The 20,968-nt window shown below is 41.5% G+C and overlaps 2 protein-coding genes across 3 annotated transcripts in view; one reads left to right on the top strand and one right to left on the bottom strand.

The window, feature by feature from the left end:
- The window catches only part of uxs1 (UDP-glucuronate decarboxylase 1), a 47,818-nt gene extending 36,195 nt beyond the window's left edge, over positions 1–11,623 (top strand). The window contains exons 11-16 of one of the 2 annotated variants that reach the window (XM_071539261.1): positions 2,667–2,786; positions 3,316–3,359; positions 8,821–8,881; positions 9,036–9,093; positions 9,491–9,594; positions 10,772–11,623. In XM_071539261.1, the coding sequence (XP_071395362.1) occupies positions 2,667–2,786; positions 3,316–3,359; positions 8,821–8,881; positions 9,036–9,093; positions 9,491–9,594; positions 10,772–10,903 (519 nt within the window). In that variant the 3' untranslated portion in view covers positions 10,904–11,623. The remainder of the gene's footprint in view (positions 1–2,666; positions 2,787–3,315; positions 3,360–8,820; positions 8,882–9,035; positions 9,094–9,490; positions 9,595–10,771) is intronic. The other variant, XM_071539262.1, reaches the window with a different exon arrangement.
- A 154-nt stretch (positions 11,624–11,777) lies between these two features.
- On the bottom strand, positions 11,778–18,538 carry ecrg4a (ECRG4 augurin precursor a). Its single transcript, XM_071539300.1, has 4 exons — positions 18,408–18,538; positions 13,865–13,912; positions 13,601–13,770; positions 11,778–12,326 (listed from the first exon to the last, which is right to left on the bottom strand). The coding sequence occupies exons 1-4, from the start codon at positions 18,478–18,480 to the stop codon at positions 12,177–12,179; spliced, it is 441 nt and encodes a 146-aa protein (XP_071395401.1). The 5' UTR covers positions 18,481–18,538; the 3' UTR covers positions 11,778–12,176.
- Between the last annotated feature and the right edge of the window lie 2,430 nt (positions 18,539–20,968).

Consider the following 20,968-nt stretch of genomic DNA (forward strand, 5'->3'; position numbering starts at 1 on the left):
CCTCTGTCTTCCCATGTCTCTCCATCTGTCCTTGTTCCTCCACTTCTTTTGAATAAAATAATAAAATCACAAGATGAATTGAAGAAAAATGAATACTTGTTAATGTTTTTTTTACCAAAAGAAAGCAGCTGGCCGACTATGTTAGTACACAACAAAATAGCTGGCAGCTGGCATAATTGCAGAACTCTGTGTGTGTGGATAAAACAGTTTTTATCTCTATGGTTTCTTCAGTGAAATGTAAGTGTTTCACTCTGAGGTGCAATGCCATAAGATCAATTTAAAAAATAAATAAAGCATAGTTATTATTCATTGTTGTGTGTTCTAAGCCAATTACACAATCTGTGATTAACTGTATCCCAGGGCTAAATATATGAACGTTTGTGTGTCAAACTGACCTCTCCTTTGGTTTTGTTTCATCTTTTGTGTGGCGTAGAAAAAGGTTACATGGCTTGAATGTTGTCCTGATACTCACTTCTATGAAAGCTTATTCACTCATGCCAGTCAAAACGGAGAACAGACAAATGGATCTGTATGTGAAAGATGGGGTCAGACATCCCATCATATCGGGCCCCATTAGCCATTCATTAACATTTCAAATGCTACCAGAGTAGTACTGTCATTAATTAACAAATTGTATGGGGGGGAACTGGACCAGCGTTTTTTTATATAGGCTTTTGCGTTATAAAATCGCACAGCTAACTCTAGGAATATTATCATCAATCAGGGCCTCAAACCGAGCACATTATGTGTACAGCTGACATGAAGTGTCACTCACGTATGTCTACTGGTGTGTTTCTCTACAGATATATTCCTCTTTATTTAACTATGCAAAATCAGCTGCAGGAAGAACCCAGAGAGTAGGAAACACGTTTCTCAGGCTGTATGAGATGGTTTTCCTTTGGTGGACAACAAAACTCATATGGCTCTGTCTTTAGTTAGAGAAAGTAATAACCCTCATTAAAATTAGATTTATACACATCTATTAACATAGCCCACTCCATAGTATTTCCCCATAGATGATCAGCTCTGTAGTATTTGACCCTTTGACCCAATGGATTGTATGGGTAGGGGCCGTTATTGATTGTTGGGACTGGGATTCCCAGATTTGTTTTGGAGTGATCTGCTCGATGGTTGTCTGTTGATCTATGGATGGCTTGCCGTGTCTTAGGAATTCAAGTAAAGATTAGAGTCCTTCAAATCAATATCTTTTTTGATGCGCTCCTGCCATGTAACTGATTGCTTTCTTAATGATCCCTGTACCTTGCTGTAGCAAAGGCTTTAACCTGGCTGTGTCTGTTTTCTTTCTGATGTATTAGGCAACAGGTTCTGATTGGCTCTGGGTATAGATTGATAGATTGGTTCAATTGTCATTTTTCTGCTTAGAAAAGTATTGCTTTACATAAACTTGTGACATTAGAATCCTAAAATCTTAAATTAATTTAATCTGTGAAATTAGTTGTGATGCCATATTACAATGCTAGCGGGGGAAAGTGTCTGCAGCTGTTACAAACAGTATTCATAGCATTCATTCATTAGTCCAATTTGGGATTTCTCAGACTTGATTCACTGCAAAACATTTAGCCGGCCCTGCCAGGCAACTCATCTCAAACAATAATGAAATGTGTATGTAGAAAGCAATTCACTAATGCTATATGACTATTTTGTAGCATTAATAGCAATTATAACAGTTCATTTGGCAATCCTATATTAAGAAACACTCCTACATGGACTACCTTTGAGAAAGTCCTAGATAGAATGTAGACAAATATAAATTGGGTTCAATTCACCTCACTTGAGTTCAGTTATCTTGTGACTTGATGTCATGCTTTTTAATCTGATTGTTCTGTTGAACAAGACTATCACCACCAACTTTGCTAAATTGTTGGCTGATCTGCTGTTCTATATAAAACAAGCGTTCATTACGTTGTGTGTTTGCTTGTGTGGCAGATATGAGAGTTCTGAATGTTAACACAGAGAAGAAAGCGCTAAAGCTTCCTAATCCCTGTCAGTCGAATGCACTGATCCATATACATACATCTTGTCCCTGGAAAAATGTTGTTGTCAGGGCCTGTTGCTGCTGTGCATTTTGCCTCAAGATGAAAATAGTAATATTCTCGTCAGATAAAGAGATATCTGGATGAGAACATGCTTTGAGGAACCTGTAAGAGATTTGCTTTGTGTTGGCTGTTAAAACAACACCAGATGGCAGAATTGTGAGAGGATTAATAGTTTGGGGTTTGACAAAAGCATTATATTTGTCATCAACAGATTGTCACCTTTCATCATCAAATGAAACATGAATGAGATAATTTGATGTCTTTGAATGAGAATCTGGATCATTTATACTCAAAGTGAAAATCTCCCACTGAAACTTTGTTCTCTCTTATTATTACGATTGTGTTGACTCAAAGAACACAAAGTTCTTGGAGTCACAGTTTTTTAAAGGGCGCTCCCCTCTTGTCACCTCTGACTTTTCAAGACAGAAGGCACCTGTTATTGATAATCTTGGGCTCATTACACCTCATATTTTATGGGAGTTTTGTTACATTTTTCATGCAGCCTCAACTAAAAGCTCATAGCCAATTTTATTCTGGTTTTCTTAATAACACTGTTTCCTTGTTTTTTCTATTGTTATCCTACTCACGTTGTTGTTTCTTTGCCCACAGGAAGGAGTGGAGGTGCGGGTGGCAAGAATCTTCAACACGTTTGGCTCCAGAATGCACATGAACGACGGACGCGTTGTCAGCAACTTCATCTTGCAGGCTCTACAGGGAGAACCTCTCACTGTACGAATTACAAGCGTTCTGTTAATACTGTGCTTTTGCCTTATTCGTTAGGTGCTCGAGAGCTGGGCTCTGTGTTGAATGTGTTTACGTTTATATGGAACTGTATAATTATATGGCGTGTATATGTACTGTCTCTCTATGCCACTGCAATAATGCATAACCCCTGAGCACATAAGAAGCGCTAATGTAGCGTGCTCTGAAGTCTGGATGCATGCATGTTTAATACGTTGAATAAGCTTTGGATTATTCACCCAAACGCTTCCCTTCTTCAAACAATCAACAAGGGTGAGGATCCAGTATAGCAAAGAAAACCTCTAAATATAAATGACCTTTGGAGTTCCAAGCGAATTTGAATAACTGAACCTGCTTTTAACAACAATGCAGTATGCTTAGCATTTCAACCTTTAAAAATATTAATGTGTGTTGAGTGGATGTATGAAGATAAGCTGTACATTTCTTTCTCTGCTCACACTACAGTGCATGATAGCACAGAAAGAGATCTATGATCAGTCTCCTCTTGTTGTTCTAGGTGTATGGTACCGGATCACAGACAAGAGCCTTTCAGTATGTAAGGTAAGCCCAGCTTCTCTTGCTAAATCAAACCCATTTTGTTGTGTCCACCCAAATACATCGTTCATTTCTTCTGTATGTAGCCAAATATTGTTGCTAGGGATTCTTCAGCTGGTGTAGCCTAGCTACCATTTCTACCTTGTGAAGACACCAGTGTGCATATATGCATGCATACGTAATTTCCTTTTTTGGGGTTTAGAAAACCTCTCCTCAGAACTGTGTTACCCAGAAACCACACCGCAAGCATAACAGCTCCGTAATGGAAGCGAGGGTCAGCTGCTGCAATTGCTGCCCTTTTAATTAATTGAACAAGCCACATCTGTTGCACATGACACGAGGCAAAGCATGCCAGAAGCACCGCTGCACCTTCACGGTACGCTTCACGTAAGTTTTGTTTTTTTTTGGCCACGGCACATTGCTGAAGTGACTACAGGTTTAAAACAACACTACTTATAATGCATTTACTTACCCATCATTGCAATTCCAACTGATTTTGATGCACGCGCTAATGATGGAACCAGTGTAGCATCCTTGCAAAACTCAGAAGAAACCAAATCTTTCTGCTTACATGACGTTTGTGGTGTGTTAGCCAAGTCATTTGATATATCAGTATGATATATTAATAACACTCAACAGATTCTTAGGACACGTCATATGGCCTCAGTCCACATGTGTTTGGACACTGATGGAAGAGTATTGTTTTGTTTTGAAAGGTGATGGACTTTAAATACCAACATATGCAAAAATGCATATTTCTGCCTTGTCCTCAATAAGAGATCTTAAAAGCAAAGGACCCAATTGTGTGTGTGGTTGTGGGTTTGTGTGTAGATGATAATCTGAGATTAATTGAACCAAGCTTTCTTTCATCGGCTGCTTGGTCTGATGTGCAGGAAGACACAAAGTGCACTTTGGAGAGGAGAGATCAGAGACATGGTGGATATTTGAAGCTCCCATATCTCCTCAAAGCAAACACCTGGAGCCCTGAATAACTCAATTAGTGTGGTGTAAACAGTGGAAAGCCAAAGCTTTCAGGTAACCTCTCCTGAAAGTTTAACTCTCAGAAAATGTCAAATGACTTTGCTAAATTCCCTTTATGATTTCCTTTATGTCTGAATTAGCAGATTTGGTCAAAACTCATGAAGTCTGAAGACTCAGATCGTGCCAACTGCTCTGTCTCCTTTAGACTTTAGCGGTCAAGTTCAAATGCCCCGTTACACTTGTGACCTTAATATCAAATGTAATTTGGACACATAGCTGTGTATGTACACCTATCAGAAAATACTCACTCCACTGCAATGCTTTCCTCTGCTACAGAACCTATCAGTCATTTCATCACCTTAATGCTCCTCCACATCGTACAATGCAGAGCGTGTCCAGTTTCCTTTGACGTCACGATTTCCTTTATCTGTGTAGTTCAGTGGCTCGTTCCCAAAGAAGTTTATCATTGTAGCTGAGAGCAGAATCACTTTCCTCTCTTCCTGAGGTGGTCCGTTTCATTTATTTTCTATTCTCTCAGGATTCTTTTCACCTGTGTCGGCAAGCCCTCTCAAAGCCAGTGTGAAAGCTTGACTCAGCCCATTTAGCAGTTGACAGTGGTGAGCGATGAGCGATGATTGGTTTCCAGCTGGGCCCCTTCTGAATATCTCTGATCTGCCTTCTCACCACAGGACTTGATGACATCTGATTTAATAATGTCATTTGCAGAATGGAGGGAGCACTTCTAACTCCTTATTTCTTTTTTCGACACCATGTCTTTTTTTTTTTATTTCCCATCTTTTCCCTTTCCTCTTGCCATAAATGGTTTAAAATGCTTTGGTGGCTGGAAGGCAAGTGTTGCAGGACTAGAAATATAATTAGGAATTAAGAGTTTCTGTTGCTTTTCCCTGTGGCCAAGCATAAGTCGAGCATAGTGCTAAATCACAAGCATTAGGACATTTTCCAGCCCATATGATTGCATTTGTTTTTGAGGCCTAATCAGTTTAAGTACTCTTCTTATTATTTTTTGGCTTTTTGGGGTGTTTGTAGTCTGAAAAAATGGATTTTCCAATCACGCAAATTATAACTGTCCCTCAGCAGATTCCATTAAGCCCAAGGACACCATTACTGCTGCATCTACTGGAGCAGTTTCTAGAGGATTTGAATTTATAATTATTTTTCAAATATTTACTCTCATTTTCACTTTTCTACAGAAGCACATAATCAGCAAGGAAAAATTTTGTCAGTGAATCCTCACATTCTCTCAGTTTTGCCTTGTCCTCGCTGTTTCTATGCTTTCTCTCTCATGGTACAATTTAAAGGAAGAGTGGATGGATGAACGAACTGAATTTGAAAGCGTCCCACTGTGGAGGGCTAGCTTGTTGGGGAATGTCTTTTAGCGAAGTTGGTCAAAGCGAGTCAGTGTATTGAACCTTACTGACATTAGGAGAAATGCCATTGCATGCTCCTCTTGCAGGGACCTGTCTTGACCAATAAGCCAACCGTATTTGAGTCCATTCTCGCTATACTCGCCCCCCTCTGTCTCCAGTCACACCTTACTGTCAGTGTCCAGCAGCAGTGCAGTACGTCCAGTCTGACAGCAGATGCAAAGTACAATTTAACAGCCTGTTGGAGAAAGCAAAGATTAGAGGACGTACAGATTTTAGTGCATGAATAAAGGCTTATGGATGTCCTGTGGTGAGTGCTGGGCTGGAGTTTTATCTGTGGCAAGATGTTTGCTTCCACTGCGTTTCTACCAGAGCCTCTTTGTTGTGTTGAGCTTCTGTGGCCGTCTGCCTCCAGCAAGCGGCCCAGGCAGCTATCTAGCGTCAGGGGAAGAGACAAACTACAGGCATTTGATAAACGTGCACATACTATATCTGCTCATAACTATGTACAGATCTACAAACTTGATTTGAACCTACTTTCGCGCGTGCAACGCAACGGTCAATCACTGATGTTACACTTGACAGTAAAAATGTGTATTTTTTCACTGAGTAAAAGTTTTTTTTTTTGGTTTTTTTTTGCATTTTTCAGTTAATCTTATGACTCCATAAAAATTGCTAATAGAAGCTTTCTCTCCTGTGTCTCTACTATATCTCTCTACTTTCCCAATACGTAAAAAATTGAACCGCCCACTCTCCTTTGAAAAAGAAAAAAAAATGCCTGTGTTGAAGTAGATGTGTGTGCATTTACACATGTACACACATATACACTACCAGGCAGAAGTTTGGACACACCACATTTTTCTTTGTTTTTACTATTTTCCACATTTTAGAAGAATAATAAAGACATCAAAACTATGAAATAACAGACGGAATTATGCAGTGACAAAAAAGTGTTAAAGTGAAATCCATACATAGGCATTAACTTCACTATTTATATTTGTCTAAGAAACAAATTTCAAGCATTTAAGCAAAAGCCTTTAGATCAAAATGGCTTTAAGATAATGAAAAACACGGTACATTCAATCAGGTGTGTCCCAACGTTTGCCTTGTAGTGTATTCACATACATATTTGTGTGTAACAGGCTGCAGCCAAATGCCTCCGACTAGCCAGCAGAGCCTTCTTGTTTTGTGACTGTCAGTAAGCAGAGTTTCCCTGCTCTGTTTTGGAATCACTGAAATGAGGAGCAGAACCGAGGCTCGCTGGGCCCGGCTCTCCGACCGGTGAGAGCAGCAGGGAGGAGTAAGAAGCTTAGAGAAGACTTGATGAGAATCCCAACGCCCTATGAAACCAGGTTAGCCTCATCCAGCCCAGGCAGCCTACAGGGCCTTATGGGCCAGATCAACAGCTCAGCCTTGCCCTGCTTCATTCAGAGTGATATGGGTCCCACTCCCGCAAGACAGGTGTCTTGCGGGAGAGATAGAGGAATAGGAAGAAAAGGAGAGATTCATTGTCTCGGCAGGAGGTTTTATCCCTGCTGCCAACCTTTTGTAGAAGAGACTATGATAGTTCTACTACCTGATTTTCATTCCTGACGTTTAATTATTGGCTGACTGGGCCAGAGTAAATGGTGTGCTTGTTTACTGTGACTAGTCAATGATATTGAGTGACCAGTGAGTACCAGGGGGAAAGAGCTTATTCAGACTTTATCTAGGACCTAGGAGAGATCTCTTTTTCTATGTGTGTCGGTGTGGTTGCGTTGGAGCACATGTGCGTGCGTACATGTAAAATGGGTCTGTGTTTCTTGTGTCCTCGCTGAAACATTTTCTCTCTGAGGCCTGGCCAGCTGTTGTGATGAAGGGTGATAGAATGGTTGCACACAATACAATTAGTCTACCGTATTATCAACCACAGCTGTTAGACTGGGACTCACAAGAAGTCCATCCATCCCTCCATTCATTCATCCATCTATCCATCCATCCATCCATCCATCCATCCCTCCCTCCCTCTCTCCCCAAGATTACTGATCTGAAATCATCTCTAGTTCTGGTGGGCAGTGTGTGCAAATGAGGATATTTAATTGGCCAAACTTAATGTGCATATAAGGCTTAACCATTACCAGATTTGTGCTAACCAGCAGCTGTTTCTGTTTGTGTTATGCTTAGACATTTGGATGTAAGTTGGCTCATCGGCTTCTATGTCTGCGCGCCTATGTTAAAAACAATGACTTTGTCACATAGAGAAAAATGCAGCATAGGAATGTGTGGGCTACAGTAGAGTCTTGTTTAACCCAACCTCTTGGGAACAAAACCTATTCAAACCAGTAGAATGAGTTGCTGAAATTCTGGCTGAAAGCTTATTTAAAATACGAAATGTGCGTACATAGGCATTCCTAAAATAGTACAGTCCCCTTTGCCTTTGCATTGGCATGAATTTGCATGCATCTAAAACAAAATTCACACAAATATGCGCCCAGTCAACCAGTCAGTGTCTGAGATCTAGGGTCTTCCTGTATTTTGCCAGCCTTAGGGATATATGAGTAGAGCGAACTTATGAGGTATGTGGTGCAATGTTGAGAATTTGATTTTAATGATACTACTTCCACTGTTTCCCCTCCATCAGTTGTTGTTCCTGTTTGTTTTCATTGAGTGTGTGTGTGTGTGTGTGTGTGTGTGTGTGTGTGTGTGTGTGTGTGTGTGTGTGTGTGTGTGTGTGTGTGTGTGTGTGTGTGTGTGTGTGTGTGTGTGTGTGTGTGGGGGCTGCATATTCTACAGACCATGTGTTGTCTTGTTATCAAGACTGAAAGAAGGGGTCAGAGGGTTTGTGAATGGCGAACTACATGCTCTGCAGCCTATGTGGCTTTGTATTAGCAGTATTGAAATGGAGCGGATGGGTCCTTGTCAGCTGAGAGGTTTTCATTATCACTATATCACTACTATACTATATGTGTGGTATATACTCATGAGCATGTGTAAGCGTGGAAAGTTCTCTCACTGCACTCTCCTTCATACAAACAGAGGTTACCGATAATGGAATTTAAAAGAGAAAGAAAATGAATCCATGTGAAATGCCTCTGCTTCTGTACCTGTCTTTTCTCCTCCAGTGATCTGGTGAATGGCTTGGTGTTGTTGATGAACAGTAACATCAGCAGTCCAGTCAATCTGGTGAGTTCATACCCAGCCGTGTCCTATTTTATGTTTCTGCCGTCTTTGGTCTTTCCAATGGCTGTGTACAGGCTGATCATTTACTGGTTAGTCAGTGGTTGCATCTGTCTCTGTTGGCACTGAAATGACGGAGGTTCATGAAATGTGTTCGCAGGGGAACCCGGAGGAACACACCATACTGGAGTTCGCTCGTCTCATCAAAAGTCTCGTTGGTAAGGTTTGAGATTGATCGAAACAATCATTATTTCATCTCTTATAACTCTTTACCGCTGCTATCTCAATACCCTGTTCACTCATGCCCAGCATGTCTGGCTATCTCATAATGTTCCCCCATCATTTGTCTTCTGCCTTACTCACTCTTTCCCACTCACTTCTCTGCTCCTTCACTTACGTTATATATTGTCTGACCATTAGCAGTATTGATTAAGAAAGTAAAAGCTGCTTTTATCTCTGTGAAACACTGCATATTGTGTGCGTTTACTCATCAGTGTCAAAGGGTAGATCTGATCAGATTAACAATGGCTCTCTCTTGTTCCTCTCTTCACACACACACACACACACACACACACACACACACACACACACACACACACACACACACACACACAGTAAGCCATAGTCAGATCCAGTTCCTTCCAGAGGCCCAAGATGACCCACAGAGGCGAAGACCTGACATCCGCAAAGCCAAGATGATGCTGGGATGGGAACCTGTGGTACGTGTGGAACACAATAGACAGGCAGCTAGACATTTCTCCAGGAACAAATGCTTGCACGCACACACAGTCACGCTATCACATGCTAAGTACTCAATTTGGACACAATAGCATACATGCTAGATGCTTAATTTTGAGGCATTTAGTGACCTGCTGCAAACAACTCTTGACCCTACATGGTGTGACACAAGGCTGCAGAATTGTCCATGGACTGACCAGTTACCGATCAGTCTCTCATCAACAGAATGTGGATCAAATATCAAATGTAGCCCCTCAGTCTCTGACTGATATTAAATCTTGTTGCACTGTAGCTTGACTGACAATGACTGACACTTGTAGTAGAGTTCAATCAATATGGGTTTTGGAAGGCAGATACCAGTAAGTGGCTGATAACCAATATTTTGTGCACATTTTCATACCAAACAATAGCAAGTATTCAGTGTTTCCCCCAAAATGTTGTTCTCGACAAGTTGGAAAAGCCTCTGAAAGAGCTTTTACATCATGGGACATTAAAAATCTTCATTAAAACCCATATTAATGAAATTTTTTTCAGTGGGTTAGCAGCCCCTTAAGGCACTCACCCCACCGATTTAAATGCTAGGGGAAACTCTGGGAAACATAAGACTAGCAAATGAAGAATTCATTTACAAGAAAATATGATTGTTATTATTGAATTATGGTAAATGGGCTGCATTTATATAGCGCTTTTATCCAAAGCGCTTTACAACATGCCTACATTCACCCGTTCACACACACATTCATACACCAATGGCGGCAAGCTACCACGCAGGGTGCTGGCGCAACCATCGGGAGCAATTTGGGGTTCAGTATCTTGCCCAAGGACACTTTGACAAGCGGACTGGAGGAGCGAACCACCGACCTTCTGATTAGTAGACGACCCGCTCTACCTCCTGAGCCACAGCCACCCCATAATAAGATGTGCAAAGAAAATACAATTTCATTTCAGGTTTTACAGACTGTTTTTATGTAGCTGTGGTCAGCGAGGAACCTCCATCATATCAGCAGTGGTTGACATAGCTGATATTTAATAAAATGCCAATATTGGCCCGGTGTATTGGTCTAACCCTAATGCATAGTGTCCATTGTGTAGTTTTTTAGGTCTTCATAGTGGCAACAACAACATCCTTATCTTGTATATGTTCTGATGTGTTGGTAGGTGCCTCTGGAGGAAGGCTTGAACAAAACTATCCAGTACTTCAGTAGGGAGCTGGAGCACCAGGCCAATAACCAGTACATCCCCAAACCCAAAGCCGCCCGCATGAAGAAAGGACGACCCAGACACAACTGAGGCCGGGGTTCCCATCATAGAGACTCCTGCAACACTGAAGGACGTTGGGACTCCTCACAGGACCCTGGAGGAGCAACTCTCCCAATGACACTGCTGAGTAGTGCACTCTGGGAAATGGTGTCTTTCGAGAAGCTGAAATAACTATTCGGTCTTTTCAAAAAGACGTTGCCTTCCATTGGTGCCGCAGTTGCACTTTTTCACAGGAATCTGCAGGATAAGGGCTTCTCTCCTGGCGGCTCGCATGTCAGATGGACACGCCTGGATCAAAGACTAATGGAAATGAAAGACAAGAAATGTCAGACCCAACCCACATTTGGGTTGGGTTTTTTTGTGAATTTGTGCTTTTGCTATTTAAAATGCTGACTTAAGAAAAGTATTAACAGCTCGCACTGTCAGTGTTTATGTTTTGTTTGATTATTTTGTTGGTTTGACGGTGTTGCGTCCCTGGAGATGGACTACCTGCCTGTGACAGCGAAGGATTGGGTTTGCCTCAGGATGTTTTGTCCTCCGTCTCTGAGGGGACTTGACAATCTGTTTGCTGCCCGAATCATGCAACGCACTGTAGGATTGGACAAATCTCACATCTTCTAGCGAGACTGTTACAGCATCATTATGTGTGTTTCCAGGGGTCATTGTGTTCTACTTTGTGAAATCTCTAATGCCAAGACGTGAATCATGTATTATCAATTTCAGGTGAAGATGCTATTTTAATAAAACATTTCCAGTACCTTTTGCCCTCTCCAATGTTAACATGTGTATGCCAGACTTGGTGAGACAGACTGTGTGCACGTGTGTGTGTGTGTTTGTTAGATAATTCCTGACATCACCGTTATGTTTTGCTGGAAAGTGTTGTGAAGGAGGTGAGTAGGCAGGATAGAGCCAGATGTCTCTTTATTTACAATAATCCTTTAGTGATCAGACACTTGCACACTCTTCAAACACATCAGAGTTTACCAGCATTACATACAAGTCAGCCTTATAGAGCAGACAGGAGGATATGTTTAATCAGGGAAAAAACAAATCTAATTCAAATTATTTGATGTCCAATATACATACACACACACATAGATGGGCTAATATGTAAAGGAGGTGGAGGAAGAAGTGGGAGCAGTTGAGTACTGCGGCATTAACAGCTTCATACCAGGTATATAGCTGTTATGGACTATGTTCACTGGAAGAGACTGGCTGAGAGGAAGAGATAACCTCTAAGCAGTATAGGCTATAGATACATATATATGTCTGTGTGTGTTTGTGCGGTGCTGTGGGACTGGAGTTAATAGTAGTCGTAGTTGACATTAGCTCCATGTCTGTAAGAGCCGGCGTCGCGCGGGCCGATGGGCGAGTTCTCATCATAATGGTGTTGACGCCCTTGGTCACTGGATCGCGCCTGGTCCATCCAGTAAGACAGGTCCGTCTCCAGCCTCTGGTGAGAAACGACACGGGCATGAGTGCTCAGCCTTTAAAGAAACTGAAGCTAATTCAGGGAGAGGCAGTGGAGGATTTCTCCGGCACAGTGCGTCAATAGGAGCAAGCGGCGCAGCTGTGCGTGGCATGGAGACGAGCATGAAAGGCCAACGTCATTTAAAAGGCCACAGCTGTCAATTTCAGCAGTGGGGAGGCAACAGCAAATATAGCCCATACACAGGATTTAATGCACAGGGCCATTTGAGAAATACTGCTGGCTGAAACGCAAATGCTGTCAACTGTCAAAAATAGTGAGGGGAAACACTTTTTCTCACTCAGTCTCTCTTTTTCTGCACTTGTTGCCGTGTGTATTCCCTCCATCCCCTACTGACCCCCGTGAATCTCTAAAGTCACTGACCTGAAAGAAAACTGAAAGGCTTTGTGTGAGTGTGTGAGAGAGAGAATCCATGTAATATCATGCATTTGTTTCCGTATTTGTATTCAGAGTCCCTGTCAGACAGCAACATATTCAGTATATGAGGATAATTGTGCCTTTGGAAGACTCTCTTTTAGACTCCAGAACAGACTACAAATGAAATCCAGCCCCACCCATGTCACTCTTCACACTTTTTATCCTCCACATCCAGACATCTGGAGTCTTTTATGTCTGTAAGCTGTTGCTTAAATAGCTTTAAGCCAACAGGTTTAAGCATTGCAAGTCAATACAAAACAGCACCAAATCAGCTAAAATTCTTCAGAAACAAACAAAAAAATGTATGTCCTTTAACAGGTACAGTGTGTTCTGTATGTACAGTATATCCTGTAACATTCAGATTTTGGGAACTTTGATTTTTGTTTTTACAAAATGAATAGTAAAATGGATATGTAGGATTTTGGAAACTTATCATATATAGAATCCTTTCTCAAAGGCATTTCAAAATCAGATATAATGCAGTAAATCTGCCTGTGCAGGGACAGGGGATCTGTCTGGTAGCTCTATGCTAGACCAGTCTGTGTGCTATGTGGATCTAGTAGAATTACTCTCATGTTGAGAGCCTCACTGGAGATGGAGTGACTCGATTATAAATTGAGTATTGTAACAGCTATCAATGAAATTTCTCCAGCGGTACTTGAGGTCAGTGTGTTCAGGAGAGTTTTTATTCTTGTTGTGTGGCAAAGGGGTCAAGAGTTCAGGGGACAGGTGAACTCACAGGACGGGATAGGGCATTGAAGTGTGTTACAATAAACCTCGAAGACCCTGCACAGCTCCCCAGCCGTCCCTCATCCCCTCACCTGCTCATCAAAGCCCATGTACATAAACTGCATAATCCACTGCTGTACGTCCGCCCTGCTGCGGTCCCAGATGTGCCTCTTGGTCCGGCTCAGCTTCGCCAGGAACTCTTGGGCCTTGGAGGGAGGGACAGCAACAGCAGACTTTGAGGGAGTGGTACCAGCGGAGGGAAGCACAACAGGGCAGAGGCATGCAAAATCAGTTTTCATTGTGACTGCATGTCAGCAGTATGGTAACACTGTTAAGTATGCCTGTATGGATGTTACCGTCTCTTTTCCTCAAGATCTTGTGCAGGCTGCTATCACTGGAAACATCTGATAAGAGAGAGTCAATAGAGAGTTAATGAGGGATGAGCAGTGTTCTCCGTTAAGACAGATAACCCAAGTCTGACTTAATGTGATAAGGCACAATCCAGTCAGCACAGTCACACAATCAATCAAACACTTAGCTTCAGTGTAAATTGTAGGATTTTGTCAATTAGGAGCCAGCAGAATGCAGCTGAAGTTGTTGTTCCATGTGGCCAATGTTCAAAATAAACAGTGGTCTAGTATAAGGATGCCATTAATTTTTGGATGGTTCTCCTAAACTCTACTCTCATTTTGTTTTTGGCCAAGACTGAAAGCAAAGATTTTTGATGATTTTCTGATTTTTATTTTTACTTTATCGGATTAATTTCAGTTGAGGTATACATTTCATTTTTTTTTTATTTCTGTCTCATAGGGTTAGGCAGCAGGTTTAAAGGGGAAGTTGTTTACACCAGTATTGCCAACTCTTTTCCAAGGAAAGTAGCCATAAAAGTAGCTAGAACACTACGCCATACACTAATTTGCATATAAATACATTTGCTACTTCGTGCCTCAACACCCCCCACAGTGGAGGGAAAAGGCTCCGCTGTGTATGGGAAGTGCTGCAAACATCAGACTTTCTTGGATTAGGCAAAGCAAATAATGCAAATTAACGTGCATCGGCATCAGCTGTACCGATTTGTCACCAAATGCTTTGGCAGTTAACATTGTTCCCCATGGTTGGAACAAGTCATTATTTTTGTTGCTAGTCGCTTTTGAGATATAAGTTGCTACATTTTGTGACAAAGTCTTCAAGTTGGCAACAGTGGTTTACACACTCATATTCCACCCACAGACACTGAGAGCCCACACTGATTAGATTGTGTCTGAATTTAGCAGTTATGTTTTGATTATTTCTTTTCTTTTATTTCTTTTGAATGTCAATACAAGCATGAGTTGTTGTCAGCAATCTATACTCACTGCAAGATATTCAAATTTGCCATATATATTTTTTCGCCATATTATTTATTCTGACAGAGACAGTGCATGTTAATTAATATTAAATGTAAATGTGCAGTTAGCCACAGGGCTCAGATATTCAAGGCTACCTACAATTAGAATTAAAATCAGAGGCAAAGTTTAAAGAAAAAGGAAAACACAGCTATCCATAGTATTCTGTTACATCACAGGTGATTACAATTAAATGACAAACACAGCCAATGAGCGGTGTGTACTGTAAAGCACCATATTGGTAGGAAATGCATGTGACATCATGGGAATACTATGAACAGCCTACATAACAATACCTAAAATACCTAATACAATAAAGCAAATGGGTATGACACAGAAGCACGACAAACAAAAGCAATGGTGTTAGTGCTTACAGTTTTTTCTGATTGCTTAGGCACTATCTTTGAAACTATAGGCTATTTTTGCAAAACTCTACACACTAACCACAAAACCTTACACCAAACCAGCAAAACATTATACATCTCTTGCAAAAGCAAACAATTCTTGCAAAACTCTTCAAACTCTTTTAAAAATTGTGTTTTTGCGTCAATACAGTACACACAAACCATCATTTGCATCATAAGCACACGAAGCACCAACTACGCACTGATAGTATAAATGGAAAAAACTTATGGCTTTTGCTTTTTCTGTGTACAGGACATAGCAGTTTGCAATAAAGTTTTGTCATACATGTAGTAAACACACATACACACAGGTATCCAAATGTGTAAAGTATGGATGTGTATTCCGAACATAACACACTATCAATACAAATAAGGGGAAAAAGTATTTTTTTTTTTTCTCAAAATGTTCTACAGTAACACTCCTCAAACAACAAAGGCGCAGTAGAAGAAAACAAAAACATTTGTGCTAGAAACAGAACAGAACAGAAAAAAATAGGCTATCTGGCCATAAGTTTACAGTGTTGCTAGAGGTGTGTAAATTGCAAACTGAGTGTAAAGCAGTGAGTTGTGTTTACAGTTTTGCAAAAAGTGTGTTATAAAATTACAAACTGAGTGTAAAGCAGAGAACGTGCATTCAGTTTGGCACACTTGGTAAATGCACTGGCTACAAGTGTTAATGGTTTCAGAGATAGTGCTTCAAGAATCACTGTTAGTGTTTAAGCATTCAGAAAAAACTGTAATGCTGAGTCACATGATGACATAGGCATGCCATGCACACAGATAACAAGTCAGCAAACCATCAGCGGCAGCAGTAAAGTTAGTACATGAAGACACAAGCAGACACACAAAGAACATAGTAAGCATTTGTGAAAGCCACAGCACAGCATGTATCAAGCACATAATACTGAAGCATGCAGACATACAGTAAGTTAACTTTAACAAGGTGAATGCAAACAGCTGAGATAAATACACAGAACTTCAGGTAACAGACAGACAACATGACAGGCTAGCAAGTCAAGATGGCAACAGTCAGAGAAAGAAGCACTGTTTTAATGCTGGCAAATTTGATTATTAATGAGCCAAGGACCGATAGGTGTTACGTTCTCTGATTTCTGTTGGCAGACAGTTGCATTCCTGTGAGGCTCTGACTGAGAAGGCAGTGGGAAAACACAGTTCTCTCTTGTGGCACCTGGAGTAATCTGACCGTATGTTAGCATTTCTAATTGCTACCAGGGTACAAATGAATGTACTAGACTGTCTTCTGTATCTGCCCCGCCTGACCCCGCTTCACCATGGGTACATCAAAGAATCTTGATACACATAGAGCACAACACATGTAGCACACAGTCATAAGGAGGACACATGGATACAGTTAGACAACATGATTTGCATGTGTTTGGGTTGAAAACGAGCACTGAGCAACCAGGAAAAGATCAATTTCCCTGCTGAAGTTTTGTCAAGAGTATAGCAGCCTATCTGCAGGACAAAGAAAGAGTGTGAGGTGAATTTCATGTTAGTTGAATATGAAATTACATTTATATCTAACTATGAGTCAAGCTTTCCAGAGATTTGCCTGGAGTGCTTTTTCATCCTTCATCCCCAAGCCATGGAATGCAATGCAAAATGCTTCACAACAACACAGTAAGGATAAAAAACAAAGCACAAAATAAATAAATTAACTGCTCTGTGTTTGCCTGGGAAAGAAATAGCTGTACTTCTGCTATATTTCTAAGATGGTAGAAAGCTGATTTATTTATACTGCGGATATGTTTTTCAACAGAGAGGTCTGAGTCGATGATGACACCCAAATTTTGTGCCAGTGTCCAGCGCTGGGAGGGGATAATTTTCCTCTGGGCTTTAGACCCCACAACAATTCAGTGACATCCATATTTAGATGTCATTAATACAGTTTATTAGAGCGCTGACTGATCTAGTGTCATCAGGGGGCGTGGAAATATACAGCAGGGTATCATCTGCATAACTCTGGAACTGTATCCCATGTCTCCTGATGACACTGCAGGTATAGTGGCAGCAGAAAAGGACTGGTCCTAAAATTGAACCCTGTGGCACTCCACAGCTGCTGCTGTGGGTATTGGACAAGTGTTACCATGACTAACATGAAATCATCTATCTGTGAGATATGTCTTGAACCAACTTAGTGCAGTAGCAGTGATTCCAACCCAGCGGTGCAGTCGATCTAAAAGGATTGCATGGCCAACAGGGTCAAAAGTTAGCTCCAAAAGGACAGAAAATCTTCTTGGCATCGGCATTCATTCTTAAGTAATTTAGAACTCAAACAAGAGCTGTTTCAGCGCTGCGATGCGCTCTAAAACAAGACAGGAATTGTTCAAGAGTACCATTAGCATCAAGGAAATCATCAAGTTGCATAAAAAAACAGTTTTCAAGGATTTTACTGAGAACTTGGAGGTTGGAAATAGGCCTGTTGCTAAGGACAGAAGAGTCCAAGTTACTCTTCCTCAGAAGGGGTTTAACTGCAGCTGTTAAGAGCGGTTGGGAAAAAGCCTCTCTGAAGTGAATGGTTAACAGCAATCAACTTTGAGATGTAAGATTGTCTCAAACTCTTAATGGACTTATTGTAAATATTTAGATATTCCTTAAAAATTTAATTTGAGAAGTAAAGACGTAGAGAAGAAGCTTTTGAGAGGCATCTTGTCCCCTGTGACTCATCAGTGTTGCCTGTCTGACCAAAGACCCCCAGCCTCTAAATCTCATTTGTTGTTTTTTAGTCTGAGTCAACCTTCCATCTCTCCTGTGTGTATATGTGTGCATGAGAGAGAGAGGGAGGGAGAGAGAGAGAGAGAGAGAGAGAGAGAGAGAGAGAGAGAACATTGTATTACCTGCAACACAACTGCAGCCCCAGATCACCCCATTGTCTGTCTTTTCACATATTTGATAAGGTAGCCCTGACATACTTTTACCCTCTAAGCTGCTATAACCCCCTAAAAATCCAATGCCATGAAAATCTAGAATTAAACACCCAAGAGCCACAGACAAGGCCAACGATGGTGAAGGAAATAGTGACATGAGAGGAAATTGAATGCAGAGCAAAAGCGAAAGGCAAAGACAGACAGGGAAGGGAATCAGCTCACCTCTGAGGGCCAACAGTGTCAGCAATACAATGAGCCCCATTAACCTCAAGCAGAGCTGCTGAGAAGCCATCATGTCCCCGGTCAGAGTGTCATACAGACCTGCTCAAAGGCAACAAGCACGCATAAACTGCTGCACAAGCGAGGGGAAAAGGGGGCGGCGAGCCAGACGTTCCAAGTGGAAACTGGCCTATGGCAGTGGAATGTCGTTTACCTTCCTGCCTACAGACACAAGACTGGAGCTTTTCCCCTCTTAAATGAGTTTTCATCTGGGGTACTTTTCCATCTCCCATACATACAGGAGCAACAGTGAGAAGGGGGAAGGGGTACAGCTCTACTCTTCCCATTATCCTTTAGCATACAGCTCATCATTGCTTTGTCCCATATCATGATATTCAGGCTCAAACAGAGAGCAGGGATTGGAGGTTGCAATGTTCTGTAGAAACATGTGGTGTGGACAGTTATCGGATTACACTTTCTTTCCTATCTGCACTCTTTCTGTACGTCTCATTGGCACGTGATTGCATTTTGTCCAGGGAGTCTCTTCCAGAGGGAATCTCAGTGAAAAAGATAGAAGAAAAACAGTTAAGGGATAGAAAGGATCCAAAGAAATAAAGTAAGGAGTGTGATTGTCTGGTAACAAACTTGAAGCTGTGCTCAGTAATTCAATCTCATAAACCTTTCTCTCTCCACATCTCTCCACGTTAAAGGTCTCTGTAATCTTTATTGCAGAGGATTCCCTGACACTGGATGCTCTAAAATACCTGAGGAAAACTCTTTCATGGACACGGCCATGGGCAATGGCAAGAGCTAACCTCGGGTCTTTGAATTCATCTCAACAGTGTCATAAACCAGCAAATAAGACCTAGAGCTTTTTTCCAGCCATGGTTTAAAAGCAGGTGTGTGTTTGTGTGTGTGTGTAAGGGGGGAGCTTCTCATTGTGAAGTTAGAATTTAAAAAGGTTTTAACGCAGGTAACTGGAGTGAAAGCAAAGTGTATGGTGCTGCAGATTAAGTTATTTCATGCAGCATGAATATGAGGTTGGTACTTCATGTCTTTCAGTCATATCTTATGTTTTCTTCTGCTTTAACATTTAAAACTCCAGCCTTGGGTAGCTTGAAAAGTAATTCAAAACACTTTATCTGTACCCCAGGTCAATATCATGGTTATATTCTTTATCTGCTACTGCATGTTACAGCACCACTTTCTCTTAGCAGTGTCTTTGTTTTAACCTAAGAGAACACAAATGCATCTCTCGCCTTTTCTGAATGGAGATCCCCGGAGATCAGTGAGAAAGCGTAGCTTATGACAGCCGGATAGAGCCATCTATCACTAAATGACTGACTGAATATCAATGTCTTCATTTGACTGCCAGCTGGTGTCACTGTGTTTGTGTTTGTCCATAATGGATTCCCAGCAAAGCAACTGTGGAAAACACATACTGTTGTCACGGCCTTTCTGACACTAGCATGAATGATAGACTACCACTTTATATAGAGGTGTCATTCAGAGATACAGATTACACTGGGCTGGAGCTTGCAATATGGAGAGTGTGTGTGTGTGTGTGTGCGAGAGAGAGCGAGCGAGCGAGCGAGAGAGAGAGAGAGAGAGAGAGAGAGAGAGAGAGATAGATGTTTGAGTTGGAACGGTGAACAACGTCCCTCTGTCTCTCTCAGGTAGAGCTGGAATGCAGGAAACGGGTGGCTGGCAGACAACTGAACCACTTTCAGGAGGGGTATGAAACGAGGGAGAGGGCGGTGAGAGACAGAGCGAGAGAGAGAAAGAAAAAGACACAGAGGAAAGGGATAGAAGGTAAAGGACAAACAGCTTGCAAAGGGCAGAGTGAGGATGAATGCATCCTTTCATAATTTTGTCATTCAGACCCAGCCAACAGTGACTAAATCCTCTTTATGAAGTCTGCACTGCCCCAACTGTGTGCCCACTCACACACAGTAATTAGCCACACACACACACTCACACACACTCATACATATATAGAGGGCATACCGTACTACAGGTAAGTGAGATGAATAGATCTGCCCACACTGAAGTGAATCAAACTAACGAGTCCCACATGGCTGGCATCATTTGCAGTAAAGCTTAATGAATGAGCACAAATCACTGCACACAACACAGTCATGCCTGCAGATGCCCTTTCCCCTGCCTTTGTTATTATTCACCAAAAGCATCAGGTATTCTCTGTGGGGGACCAGACTGAATCCCTGACTTTCCCTTACAGCTGCATCAGAGGCTCACTGTCTTTAAGCACATATTTCCATTGCAGATGGAACAAATCCACTTGAGGGAAAACAGATGTCTGTGGATTTATGTGATAAAAATACTTTTTTTTTTCTTTTGAGCAACATTTTGATGGAATTTGAGCATTGAATATTTTAGCATGAAAGTTTGGAAACATAAGCATAATTCTGAAAACAGACACGCACTCTGATCAGTCAAGCCCCCCTCAGGTGCCATATGTTTTGCGGAGGGAGCAAGAGGAGCAGAAACGAGAGCTGGGGATGACAGACGTGAATGGCAACGAGAATATACGGTGTTGCTGACAG

This window comes from Centroberyx affinis, unplaced genomic scaffold (assembly GCF_046629955.1).
Source record: "Centroberyx affinis isolate AG114_WGS23_722 - 3 ecotype Tasmania unplaced genomic scaffold, CSIRO-AGI_Caff_v1 ptg003428l_1, whole genome shotgun sequence".
In the NCBI taxonomy this organism is placed as follows: domain Eukaryota; kingdom Metazoa; phylum Chordata; class Actinopteri; order Beryciformes; family Berycidae; genus Centroberyx; species Centroberyx affinis.